Genomic DNA, 14,915 nt, shown 5'->3' on the forward strand with positions numbered 1-14,915 from the left:
AATGATGTTGGTGTTGAAAGAAAAGACTTTTATTGTTGAGCATTATTTTTGTTCATACGTAGTTGGTAGAGCAAATAGTCCAAGCCTACGACATGTTTGTGAGCAGTTTGTACGTCGTTTTTGTAAGCGTGCCCCACGTAATAGTGTCATCAAAATAATGGATGCCCCAAGCGTGCCCCAAGCAATAGAACAAAAATAATGCTCAACAATTAAAGTCTTTTCTTCCAACACCAACATCATTGCTACAGGTAAATGTAATGGCATAGACTCTCCACGTGCTATTCTATTAACATGCATGCAATCGAACATCATATCTCGTAGCTCATGTAGTGAAGGGGTGTTGAAGTTAAGGACTGGTTTTGTGACATACCGTATTTTCGAAATTCAGAATCTTTTTGCAACAAACGCAATGGTGTGTTTGTTGTGTTAAGATTTGAAATGCCTGAATTTCCAGCCTTCACACTTGTCACCTCTAAAAAGAAATAACCCATTAGACGTTGTGTTAGGGAATTAAGATTTAATCTAAAAATCAATTAAGCAATATAATTTTTTTATTGTGAAATTCAATTTAAAACGCAATTATAATTAATTGTTTTATTAATTTCGGACATATAATAAATGTTAACAGTACCGTTCGATTAATTCCTTATCTGTTTTCCTTATGAGACGGATTTTGTGAACTCTCATTAATGACGTAAGCGACATCTCTTTAAGGTCCACTGAATTCTGATTTTTCTAAGGAAAATGTTTAGTAACTTTTTGTGCTATTATTAGCTACCGTATGCTATCAATTAGCAATAAAAATTCCGTGCGGCGAAGAATCTGCCAAAAGTGACTGATATACATCGATGTATCATCAGTCATTTTTGCTGATCCTCCTATTAAATTACATGCTCTGAAACTTTTGACATCAAAAATCTTAAAATAATGCAACCCATAACAGATTACTGCTAAATGTCTAATAATTGGCTTTATGTAAATATATCGAGAAAAAAAAGTTCGCTAGGAAGGAATATTGTGGCATATCCTACTAGTGTAGCTTTAAAAAGTGTTAATCTTCCCGAAAGCGGTAAGTTCTGGATAACCAATTAGTTATCAGTCTTAGGTGTTATTTCGACTTTAATTTTGCATATTCGTCATGTTGCATCTTGCTGATCAAAATTTTTCATGTGATCATTTGTTTGGTATGGTATGCAATTTCTGTTTCTTTTATCTTTACCTAAATCTTTTCTTGGGGTTTCTTACATTACATATTTTTAGCATGACTAACTCTCACGAGATATCCGTAAACCTACTGTACATTAGTACGTGTATGTGCTAAAGATTAGATAATTTATTACTCTCTTCTAAAGACTTGACTCTAGGCCTCCAATAAATAGGGTGATATCACACCCAGAGATAAAATCATCTGCTACCTAATACTTATAAATTTTCATCCCATAGATGGAATCAAACATACAGCCCATTGGCTGAAAAGCTAATATGCTATCCACTCAGTCAACAGGCAGGTAACGACAAACATTATCATTCAGAGAATAGACCTCCTGGTTGAACGCCAAGTATCCTTATCACCATGTGACATGAAATGTATTTGGGTTTAATGTAAAAAAAATCGTAATTTTTAAGGTAAACTATGAGTACTCTGATAACATTTCATTTAATAATTTTCTTGATTGATTGATTGATTTCAAGGTATGATTTGTATTCTTCTAATTTATTGGTAATTGTTGAAATATTGATTACTTCCCATCGATCAACTGTAGTAGTCTGAATAATAGAAACATTCAGGTAAAAGTATTCTTCGTTTTCAAATTAATCATTTTTCTTAACTTAGATGTTCAATTTATATGTTATCAGTTCAGCTTAAAGATTTCTGTTTTCATTCTGATATCTTGTCTAAACAGGTAATGAAAGTTCTTTAAGCGGCATAATTTGTCAATGGAAGTTTCGTTTGGCATAAAACTTTAATTACTTTTAAATGTTGTAAACTGTTTGTGGTTTAAGATTTCCTTTTGCCCCTTTATGTATCACTCATCTGCTGTCCCTACCGCCTTGCCAATTCAAAAAAAAAAAAAAAGCATTCTGAACACTCTGAATTCTTATTCTGGAAATTTGATTTCCTGCAATCAAACTAGTCAAGTCATCGTCATTGATGACTTTAAGGTCCACAACTATAGGAAGCTCCAATTCTACTGGGTAAGCAGTAAGAGAAGCTAATCTAATTGCTTAAAGCATTGACCTAAAGCAAACTATTAATCTGATATCCAAAATAGCTGATAGTTCTCTTTACACAACAAACACTCTGGAACTTTTCTTAACCAGTTCTTCTTCCAGGTGCACTGTTGATGTAACTTTTCCTCTTTTTAATTCAGATCGTAATGTCATATAAGTTTCATCCACTATTGACAGCTTCTTAGCCTTCATCAAATTCCGTCCAATATCCAAGCCCTCGTTTGAGTAGTGGGCTTCATGACGGTCCAATATCTGCAAAACAATTATTAACAAGGCCAATCACTTTGAAAGATCTAAATGTAGAAAACTTGCTTCCTACAACAATGGCAGTCATGCCTACTGGTACCTTACAAAACTTGTTGAGCTAAATTTCTGTGAATCTATGCTCACTCAGATGGCAGTATTGCAACATAATCTAAAGATAAAGCTCACCTCCTAGCATTAGTCTTATCTTTTCCAACTCTTACATAGATAACAAGGCTAATAACTTCTATTTTTACCTGTAACATTGCAATGCATGTAGATATCCACCAAAAAGATGTCAGAAGAATCTTGAACAATCATCTGGAAACCAAAAAGGCTTCTGGTCTTGACGGCATTCCACTGATGTACTCAGGAAATGTTATGATGGACTAACATCTGTCAGTCATCATCTCCACACTGTATTGTACTTAGCTGACATCTTCCCCACGACATGGACGCAAACTCATATACAGTCAATTCCAAAACATATCTACTATTAAATTATTGTCGTTTTATTTTCATCTCGGCGATGTCTAAATGAATGGAAAACATCATCAACTTCTTCAAAACCTGGAGAACTCTCAGCTAATCAGAAACCATTAATATGGACGAGATTGGTCAAGATCCACAGCAGACTTCCTTCCTTCCACCCACTTCTGGACATGCTGTGGAAAGGTTTGGAGAAATCAAAATTTAGTTGCAGTCTATGTTACTAAGTCTTCTATTACGATTTGGTATCTATGGCTTCTCAGCTAATTACCATATTATGGTCTGCTTTCTATCATTTGCAATTTGATTGCCAGTTTTTTCTCCGGTCGTCGCTCGTTGTGTGCAATGCTAGAGACTCTTTTGTCTTCAGATCTTCATATCAATGCAGTCGTTCTTCAAGGTTCGGAATCGGCGAGGGAAGATCGTTTTTATATATGAGGAATTAGATGAATGGAATAACAGATATAAAAACGATCTTTACTCGCCGATTCCAAACCCTATCTATAGTTTTGCTTATTATAGTACTCTCAATTCCTCTTTTTCATGTTGACTCATACTCACACTACAAAATCCTTCAGTCCCGCGCATTTTAAGACTCTAAACTCTGAATCTATACCATCTTTGGGGTGATAAAATTAGAAATAGACCTGATATTTATACTGTGCCATTGCTGTTGAATTGGAAACACACACACACACACACACACACACACACACACACACACACACACACACACACACACACACACACACACACACACACACACACACACACGAGTATCGAACGTATAAGTGACATTCCGTTCATATCTTAAAGATTATCCTTTGATTAAGTACTGTGGTAATTAGCTGTACTCCACAGAAATGTGTATCTCCCTCGAGCTTAGTAATAATAACCTTCTATAGCCAACAACTGCAAATTCGTGGATTTTAGGAAACGAGCATAGCCAGTGTTAAATGACACACATCGACTGCTGTATAAGATGCGCTTCTGTACATGCATTAAACCAAACACTCTAGCTAGGAATGAGTTGCCTCACAAACTATAGCTATTTTAATCCATAAAGCAATTAATTACCAAAGTCTAATCTTACATGGACTTTGTGACAAGTTCGTTTGTATATTATGACCTATTCTGATCAATTCTGATACAATGCTCCTGAAATGCTGCAGAGTGAAGTTAATAATTGATATGGATGATGGCATAATCCGTATTCTTATCTCATTTTATCCTTATAACAGTTTATCACAGCCACTCATTCTTCAAAAACACAAAGGCTCTGTTTGACTAATAAATTATTTTATTTATTTTTTATATATATAAAACTGTCGGTATATCTTTCTGCTTACAGCTTCCAAGGCGGTTCTGAAAAAAATTAATAAATAAAGGTTAGTATATTTATAATACCATTGATAAGATTGATTTCTGACAAATTATTTTTTAATAATTTTTAAATAAAAGGTTAATTTTTTTTAAAAAAATTAAAAAAATTAAATTAAAATTTTAATTTTTTTATTAATTTCATTTTATTTATTTATTATTTTGTTATGTACAAACGCAAATATGGCAATGCTTTTTAAGAGATTAATTACTGATTTAGAAAAACCAAAACAAATCACATGACCATCCTTGAAATACATCCGGGATTTTTATAACATTACAACGAATGAATTACGTGAAGTAAAAATTCTTATTCAATGAATTCAATGCTTGAGCAAGAAAATTGAATTTCTTAATGCATAAATAAGTAAAATATGCTTTTTTTTATTATGCTTTTTTTATTATTTTTATTATTTATGGTTCTTTGGACAGTAGCTTTAAGATAACATCTCCTGGAAAGTTTCACTCTGATAAATGCCTAGATACGTATTGGCTTGTTATTAAAAACGATAAACTTTTTGCTGAATAAAAGGAGTTTGAAAGCGTGTATCAAATACCTCGTGTTTGTCTTTCCGCTTTGATAACATCCTACGCAAGTTCCTACCGTGGGTTCAGGTAATCTGTATCTACTGCCTACATCACCTTACCAACTAGGAAAATGTTTACTTATTTAAAATTCGCCACTTCCTACCCATTTCTTTTTTATTTTATTTCCTTCCTCTCTCTCCCATCCATCTCTTTTTTGCTTTAGTTGCCTTTCGGTCCCCTAATCTTCCATCGTCTTCAACCTTAGCGTTATAAAGCGTTCGTTCGTGAAATTGCAGCTATGTTGTCATGGCAACCAGAGAACCTTGTACATTAAAATATGTGTTGCTTGTTCGAAAAGGCAGGATAAAAAGTTTTCCAGTATGAAGAGCTTCAAAGTTGCTAAATGAGTTACATATATTTCTTTGTGCCTTACGGGTATATGGGAACTTTGGAGCCTTCATTGCCATAGTCAAACTCTTACCTTCCGCTGTAACTTATTCATAATATCGTCAGATATGGCAAATCGATGGAAACAGCTGGCAGCTAGTTGAAGGGAGACATTGAAAACGCAAGGAACGCCAATTTTTATGCAAATAGATAAAAAAAACAACTAGATGTCTATTTCTTGTCGACATCCTGTAGAAATTTTAAACTTGAAAATGAGCGTTTATTTATTTTTTCGCTATCATTTCTTTATTAGATACTATTGAAGTTAATTTGGCAAATACCTAAACAGTTAGTGAGTTAGTCCGTCTCATACAGAGATAGCGGAGAGTTTTTTTCATCCAAATAAACAGGCAAATCTGTCTTATTATATCAAAGCAGAAATAGCAGCATTATCACAATTAGTAATTATATTTCAAAAATTCCAACTTTCTTGATCGCGATAGGCCGTTGAGACTAACATGAAAAAGGAAGATGAGATGGTATTCGAAGTATTAAGGGAATAATAACAAACTAATTACCTGGTATAGTTAATGAGCTCTGTTATTTTCAAGAATTAATATTTTTCTATAGTCTTTTCAACTTGAACTTCTTCCATAAACAAGCATGCTGGCGTTTATGTTTGTAGAAATCCAATTATAGAGTCCTATTCATTGTAACTGTTAATAGAGTATTTGGTCCCTTGACACTAAGTATGAGAAATTTTCTTTTGGATTTATTAGTGGACTATGCTTCTTTATAAATATATACAATCGTCGACAAGTTTCGCCAGCTTAAGTCTTTCTGGCTTCTTCAGGACAAGAAATGGGTACACTAACGTTAAATGCTAAAAAAAGAATGGAGTAACAACAGTTAAATGAATTAAAATTGAAATGACGCGTAACATCAAGAGCATGGAACGCGGAGTCTTAGTCAATGTTTGTTGATCGCGTTTTATAGTTTTTCGCGAAGTTGAGTTCTGCTAAACATAGCGAATTTATTGAGCTTTTCCAAATGTTTTTTTTTTATTATCATGCCTTGATTTCTGTTGAGACTGTCTCCTGTCCGGAGTACCACTGCAGCTTCTTTAAAGTTTCTACATCTGAAATCTTCTTCAATGTACGGCATGGAGCTGTTGTCCCTATCGATGGAGTGGTTCGAAATCGAGAAATTATGGGCTAATCCTGAGGTATCTGCGTGATTATCTGGCGAAACTTGTCGACGATCGTATGCATTTATAAAGAACTATGGTCCACTAATAAATCCAAAAGAAAATTTCTCATACTTTAGAGTCCTATATATATTCTATACATGCAGCTCATAACACTTCTACCAAAGTGTTATCGGCTACAGTATTGTTGATAAGCTATCGACCTTGTTGGCCAAGTAGTAGCGTATTCGTTCTCCGGTCAAAAAGCTGCGGTTTTGAATTCTGTTTGGCATGGATGTTTGTGATATCTTTTATTCATGCACCCATATTCATACAAAAAACATATGCACTCTCCCACCCTCTGCCATTAGGGGTTGGAGGAGAGACCTTCCTCAGCAATGAGTGAGATCGGATCGCAAAAAAATTTATATTTGTGCTTAGTTTAAGTAAATGTATATAATATCAGTTGTAGTAATTCATGTTCGAGTCATTTATCCAGATGTAATTATTTACTCCTTCAACTTTAAAGTAAACATATATTTATATTGAATCATGTTTCAACGGAACATATATATAGTTTATTTTCTGCGTGATCATCTGCCTCCCTCTCACATGCATTCCAATTCTGTGTCGAAAATTACTTCAGTTTTGAAGCAACGAATGTAGACATAGCACTTCTTTCAAATGTCTCGAAGCGTTCAAGTTCTTTTCTCTCGAGACAATAGCGTAGAAATCAGAGTAGAAAGCAATATATTGGTGCTCGATCTGGCAAATATAGTGAATGCTTTTTTTAAAAGACAGGTTCTTCGACTGCTACACGTGACCTGAAATGAAAAAACGAACCTTTTCGTTTTTTGAGTTGCCTATCAAATCATCAGTGTTTGAATTTAGCTATAAAATCATCAACAGCATTTGAAAATGACTCTTATTACAAAAGATCGATAAAAATTATAAAAAGATTGATAAGGAATTATAAAATTATGTTAGGATATAAAATATTTTCATAAAAACTTCCATGGATATTCAGTGATAAATCACTCACACTAACAAAACCCAGTAAAAACATTACTTTCCATTAGTTATTCTAGTTACTTATAAAGTTTAATGCAAAAGTCCAGTTAGAATGCGAGAAATCAAACAATTGACATTCCTAAAGAGAGTTTTAACTTTTAACAAGTATTCCTATAGAGGCATTGGTCTATTAATTAAAATTTAAATAGATTTTGTGAATTCGATTTTTAATAAGTCTTTCATTAATATTGATTGAAAAAAGTTTAATGTGGCCTTTATACATGTGGAAAAAATCTGTGTAGCAGAAGAGGAAGTAATTTAAAGTACTTACTATAACACACTTTGCTGTGAGCAACTCTGTCGCTACGGAGACAGCGGACGCTACAGTAATTAACTTGGCCGCAATCAAGACATCTTACACGTGCTCGATTGTCACACCAAATTGCTTGGCACATTCCGATACCTGCAAGTTGAAAAGTATGAAGACTTTCAAAAGTATATGATAAAATGGGATATTTGGAGGATAACAAAAGAAATGGAACTTTTCCAGAAAAAATGTATGGTTTTCTGAAATTTAGAACAGTTAAATTGACATATGTCCCCTTAATAGTTTCAAGAAGAAATCTGGAAAAAAAAATAGCCATCTTCTGTATTAGTCTCCAAATCACCACTGGTTACAATATGGGTGTTTGCGCATGCCTGAATCATCACAAAATTCTATGTAAATAGTAGAATGAAAGAACATCAAGTTCAAAATGAACTATTCAGAAAATCTACTAGCATTTAAAAATATAAATGCAGGCAAGAAATTGCATACGTACAAGGCATGAGATTAAATAGTGCATCAGCCACAGTCATTTGGGAGTAGTAACTGCCTTGAAGATGTATTGTAGGCAATAAAACCAAATGGCTTGGATTTCAGAACTAATCCGACAGACTATTTTACTTTAGCGCACACTTTTTATACTTGGTTATTCTTGGTTTTCCATCATCTGAAATGCTTCGTAGGATAAACTGGGTTATCAATAGTAATGTAATGAGCTGGTTATCTTGAAATACTTCCTTGGATCATTTTAAACTTAATGAAGCTAGGTGCATTGCACCCATAATAATCACGAATATAATATTATATATTCACGATTTTTTTATAATATTATATTTTCATGAATTGTTGTACTTGAAGTGTATATAGATATAACAGAATGAGAAAGAATATAAAGATGTTCATTTAAATAAAATATGATTTTATATTAAATAAAATGATTGCTGAAGAGTGTGCGCTGATGTAATAATAATGTATGAGACGGATGGCTTAGTTTTGCATGCTGAGGAAACAGATGTTAGGCTGTTTTCAAACTGCTCTGTGCGTCCCCTGTGAAATGTGAATCTGTCGTTGGAGAGTAAAGTAATTTACAAATAACTTTAATTTGTAGCCATGTACATTGTTTGTCTCATTACAATGTATATTGCTTGCAGCAGTGTCTCTCTCTCTCTCTCTCTCTGACCATTTATTCATGGTTGCCATTTAAATTAAACTGGCATTTAATCTGTCAGAGAATATATAAGGGCAATCCGAAACCTTTAATCCAAAATTATATGTATAAATTACGTGCAACAATTATTAAAATTTAAGTCTAAAGTAAGGCAACTCGATATTTCATAAAATGTAACTATTTATACCCAAATGGGTAATATTAATAGTTTAGATATTAATATCTAAACTTATTATTTATTTCATTTAAATAAACAAGTTTAGAAGTAATTTTAATCAGATTACCTTTCAAATTTACTACCAAACTGTTAAGGTATATGTCAAGTTAAAAAACTATGTTCTGGTATGCAAGGTTTCTCAGTAAATTTCCATCTTATTGTCATCCTTTCACCATTTATACGTAGATTGCTAGCTTTCTCTCGGATCTTTCGCTGCATGCGATGATAGAGGATATTCTCTCTTCGGATTTCTTTACTAATGCTACTATCTCCTTTCTCATATACATAAATGACCTCTCTCACTGATCTCAAATTCCATCTACAATTTTCTGATGGACAAGACTCTCCACTCATCCTACGCATACAATAAACGTCGCAGTGTTTTAAAACATCTTAAGCTTCGAGATCGCCTACTAAGTATATCCTGAACATTGATCTCTACACAATCTTATCCTTCAATAAAGAAGTCAGCTTTAATACCAAAATACAAAGCACAGTTTTGTATTTTTTTTTCACGAAAAAGATAACTTATTTCCTTATCGTTGATAATGTTCAGCTTAACACTCAAGACCAAATCTATCCATCTCTCTTCTCTGACTGACCCTCATATTTGTGGCATCCTCGGCTTCTTCAACACTTGCCATTTTTTGCAAGATGTTACTTTTCATCTACTACTAACACAGCCACTAACTCTGTACAAATCACAAACCTTTGAATACTGCTCTCACATTTTGGTGGTTCACCTAAGACCTCTCTAAAAATTCTCGATGGTCTTCAGAAGAGGGGAAGTTCGGCTAATTGACGATTCCTCTCATAGACGGTCAGCTGCCGCATTGTATGCTTGCTAGAGATACTTCCATGAACGCTATTCAACAACATTGACACCCATCATTCTCGCTTCTCCCTTCCAATTTCTGCTCAACTTACACTAACACGAGCAGCAGCAGCTACCTAACATCCACTTATCGTTCAACCATTAACCTACCTAACTTACTTTTCCCTTCAATAAATATAATTAAAACATTGCGATAAAGTGGATGCAATGAAATGGATCCTTAGAGAGGGGTTACATAAAATTTGGAAACCAGTATATTCAGCGATGCAAAGTCAGAATGACATGAATAACAGTAAAAATATATGTAAAAAAATTAAAAGTAATCGGGGGGGGGGGGATGAAATCAGAAGTTTGAAAAAATGCTAAAGATTTATTATTTCAAAAATTGCAACTTTAGGATAAAATGTACATGAAAAAAGAATGGGGTATCATCGTGCATAATTCTTTATTATATCCGATATTTTAATAGTTTTATTTTTCTCAATTAAAAAAAAAAGTTGATACTTTTAGATAGCGAGGAAAAACATTGGAAAAGGTAAGAAACACGTATTCGCTAGTTCTCTTATCGCACAGAAATATTTCAAAAGGACTTCCAAAAGGAAGTCCATTTAGAAGCAATTGGTTAGTACCATTAAGGTGGGCTTGTATAGATTCTAGCAATTAGATACCCTACAAATTACATCATGTGATACCAGATGTTCCATTTATGTAATGCATATTAATCCCATAGGATCACAACCTGTTGAACATTATCGTCCCATGCGAGATTTGTCACAACTATTTGACACTTTTATAGATATTACTAGAAGCCCTAGCTGACATTTGATAAGTCGACGTTGGTAATTTCTTATAAATGCAATAAATATAATACAGAATGATAATACACGGATAGAAAAGATAAATTATATTTTTCAAGTATGTTCTTAGTAATAATAATGTGATATATGAAACGAGGAATTTAATATTTTAAAATAATAATAATGAAGAATATATTTTTAATTATCTTACCATTTCGCCCTCTTATCTGACCTCCAAATCCTAATTGTCCCTTAACTGAAATGTTAAATAAATATAAACAGATGCTTATTGTATCTCATAGCAAAATATCATATATATTATGAATAAATTTCAATTTCAACTGTTGATTATTAAATAAGTATTATGTTAACAAAACCAGCACCTTATTTTTCAATTGGGCATAATCTTCTGCAGGTAGCAACTGATGACTAATTTAATTTATCACAAATGAAATTAAATTCATAGAAATATGAGCATTTTATTTAGCTTTATTTATCACTGTGTTTCTTTCTAATGTGGCGCTGAAATCGCTTGGTGAACGTGCCGAAATCCAGTTGTTCTTTGCCGATTTATCGTCTGCAACTTTCAGTGTTTCATAAAGTTTAGTGTCACCATTATAGAAAATATTTACTGTCATTTAATATTTTGCTTAAATTGAGAAATATTAATAGGAGGTTTCTGGTTATGGTAAAATTATCCAGAGAAGCAACTTTTTCGCAAACTTCCTTTATCTGGAACCATCTGGTAGGCCTAATTGGATACTCTTCGATGCTGTTAACTTTAAGGTAATCAATATACATTTAATTAATTATTACATTTCAATTATTTCAGTTTAAATCGTCGCGCTGCTTGTTTGAAAAAAAACAACAACAAAAAGTTACTGAATTTCAAAAATTGGCTAGCGAGGTGCAACTGATTCCTCAAAAAAATAAAATAAAATAAAAAATAAGCCTCATTTTATGGTTTTTGTTTTTAATATACTTCGGTGTCGAAAAATTTCGTTAGAATAAATGTAGTTCAAATTTATGCAACCATGACCATACATACTGTTTAACAACGTTATTTATTTTATTTGTGATCTTTATTATTCATATCGCAAAGACAATACAAATTCTATTACGACAAGCAGTTTATGGTCAGAATATCAAACCTGTAAGCACAAAAAATACAAATAAAATAAACCATGTAAAATGCGTCAGTGTTCTATAATATTCTATATTACGTTAGTCATCTGGTATTCTTACCTTCCTTATACTTTGGAACTCTGGAAACTTGAGATTTTTCATCCTTTTCAGCTTCTGTTCAATATATTAACGGATTATCTGGTCAGATATTTTAATTAGGCAATTCAGGGAATAATTTAATTAGCCGATGAATCGGCTAATTAAATTATTCTATCAATTATTCTTATGTAGATTTAGTTAAATGAAAACTAGAGAAACAAAATATGATATAAAATAATTCATTTAAGCTCTCAATCCATATCTAGTGTGTATTTCAATAGAAAATCTATAATTAACAGTAAAAAATAAAACCTCACGTCGAGCAGTGATTCTGATCGACAAATCAGACATTCTCACTTGCAACTTAACAATATCTGTTACACCAGAAAAGCTGTACAAATGTGACTGACATATATTCAGTGTATATCCTTCTTGTGAAATGGTTACGATGCAATAAAACTCTATCATCACAGAAACACTAGGAGAAAATATCCGAAAGGATAGCCAGTTTTAAAATAAATCATGAAAAAAACAGCCCGCACATACACACACGCAATAATAATAATAAATAAATAAATAAATAAAATAAAATAAAATAAAATTCTACGGGAAAATCAGAAACCATGTGATCAAATTCAACGACAAGCGATGTAAAATGGAAAACCTAATAGCGTACGATGCTAATAACTGAGAAACTAGCAAGCAAAAGTTCTGAGGTCTTTTCAAAAGTTAAATAATTTAAAGTGAACAAAGTAACAAAATATGCGCTCATTAGTTCAATTCTGGTCTCCTTGATAGGGAGGAAAAAAGAAGTCTTCTTTGTTCGGAGGAGAAAGGACTTGGACGAGAGACGTAGTGTCATTCTCGTGCAGTATGTTTGCTTCTTTTTGTTCCTCAAAGGTCATCATCCGAAAGCTGAACACACACACATGTAAAAAAAAAAAAAATAATAATAATAAAAAATTACAAGCGCTATTGTGAATATATGATTTGCAGTTAAGGCAATATTACAGTAATACTCTGGTATTGATAATTATAACCTGTATAAAATTAAAAAGAAATATTGTGGACATGTTTCCAACCCTTAGAATGTTTTCTTTTAAAACTGACTATCCTGTCTGAAATTTCCCTACTGTTGCTAACATATATGTTAAAGATACCAAGTTATTTTAAATATAAACCTGGTTTTTTTAATCCATTTCCCAAGTAAGCAAACAGAAAAGTCAGTCAAGTTTGCGCCTGCAAGTGTTGCAAGTCTAGCTGACCCTGCACGTAACGTAGTGCAAGTCAAAGGGAACTCGTGCTAAAGGTAGAATAAGCTCTGATCACTATTCTTAATATTTACCCTTAATGCAAAGCACATCTGCTGGAGGAGATGTATGATGCTATGTATCTACATCTAGATTCTACATATGTCTCTCATCCTGAGATTTTTAATTAATGAGGTCAAAGCACCTTATGGTAACTTGTGTTGGTAAAATATTTATGAGCTCTGTATTACTTAAAACTTAGTATTTCTTAGCCTGGTTCCCACTGATGAGACCTCAATAAAGGTCGAAACCGGTCTGGGTATTGGCCCCCGGCCTTTAATACATATCATCATACATCTCCTCCAGCAGATGTGCTTTGCATTAAGGGTAAATATTAAGAATGGTGATCAGAGCTTATTCTACCCTTACCACGAGTTCCCTTGGACTTGCACTACGTGCAGGGTCAGCTAGACTTGCAACACTTGCAGGCGCAAACTTGATTGACTTGTCTGTTTGCTTACTTGGGAAATGGATTAAAGAAAACAGGTTTATATTTGAAATAACTTGGTATCTTTAACATATATTATACCCAGGGTAAAAAACTTTCTACACATATATATATATATATATATATATGTGTGTGTGTGTGTGTGTGTGTGTGTGTGTGTGTGTGTGTGTGTGTGTGTGTGTGTGTGTGTGTGTGTGTGTGAATAAAAAATAAGTGTGCTTTTGATTGATTTTTAATGAAAATTTCCCTCTCTCTCTCTCTCTCTCTGTGTGTGTGTGTGTGTGTGTGTGTATATGTGTAGTTGCTGGGAAGATAGAAAGAGAAAGTAGGAGAGAGAGATGTGAGGGACAGAGAGAGAGAGAGAGAGAAAGAGTTCGATTTATAGTACTTTCACCTCGTGTCATGGTACTGCATTTCTCATTAAAGTCTTATCCTAAAATGGTAAAGAAAGATTGAATAAATAATCATTTACAGAAATAAATTTGAAATTATAATTGAGAAGTAAAACTTTTATACCCATGTGAATATCAACATCAGTTTAGAATAAAAATAAACACAAATACAATATATAACATTTCTCTAACAGTAACAATATATCTTCTAATAATAATTACAACAATATGCAGCATATTATATATATATATATATATATATATATATAGTTTTATGAAAAAATTGAATGACTAGAACCGAGATTTAATTAAAAAGGTTTTAATATAAACACACTACTAGTTTCGGCCTGTAACAGCCTTCTTCAGATGACATTATAAAAGAAAAAACACTAAACATTGAGGGTTAAAAGACTATGAACAACACAGACACTTTATACATAAATAGCATGAAAACGTTGTAGTTGTATTTGAAGCTGTTCTTTCATTTGTTGCATTGTTGGGAGAGTGCGTGCTTGCTGCATCACGTGAAAACGCCAGTACATGATTACAGCTGAATGACTATCTGGGAGGTTGTAGCTTAAGTTGTTATTTAGATGAACAGGATTGAAGATGATTTCTCTCGATTCCACAATTTTTCTCTCTATTTCGTCACTGCAACGGAAGATGTTTGTAGATTTTTCCTAGCAGACTTTGTGACTTTGGTTATCATCATTAGGATTAGCCGAGAAAAGGATATGACTTGA

At 33.0% G+C, this 14,915-nt stretch overlaps 2 protein-coding genes across 2 annotated transcripts in view; one reads left to right on the forward strand and one right to left on the reverse strand.

Moving 5' to 3' along the window:
• The window catches only part of LOC150106375 (erythroid differentiation-related factor 1), a 381,623-nt gene that overhangs the window by 15,025 nt on the left and 351,683 nt on the right, over positions 1-14,915 (forward strand). The window lies entirely within an intron of this gene.
• Positions 4,248-14,915, reverse strand: part of LOC150106376 (uncharacterized) — a 92,336-nt gene continuing 81,668 nt past the window's right edge. Inside the window, exons 10-13 of the mRNA XM_090393105.1 lie at positions 12,044-12,097; positions 11,010-11,054; positions 7,788-7,919; positions 4,248-4,329 (exon numbers count right to left, since the gene is read on the reverse strand). Of these exons, the coding sequence (XP_090249231.1) occupies positions 4,310-4,329; positions 7,788-7,919; positions 11,010-11,054; positions 12,044-12,097 (251 nt within the window). The 3' untranslated portion in view covers positions 4,248-4,309. The remainder of the gene's footprint in view (positions 4,330-7,787; positions 7,920-11,009; positions 11,055-12,043; positions 12,098-14,915) is intronic.

The sequence above is a fragment of the Typopeltis vanoorti genome, chromosome 5 (genome assembly GCF_054136105.1).
Source record: "Typopeltis vanoorti isolate ZY-2024b chromosome 5, IOZ_Tvanoo_1.0, whole genome shotgun sequence".
Classification (NCBI taxonomy): domain Eukaryota; kingdom Metazoa; phylum Arthropoda; class Arachnida; order Uropygi; family Thelyphonidae; genus Typopeltis; species Typopeltis vanoorti.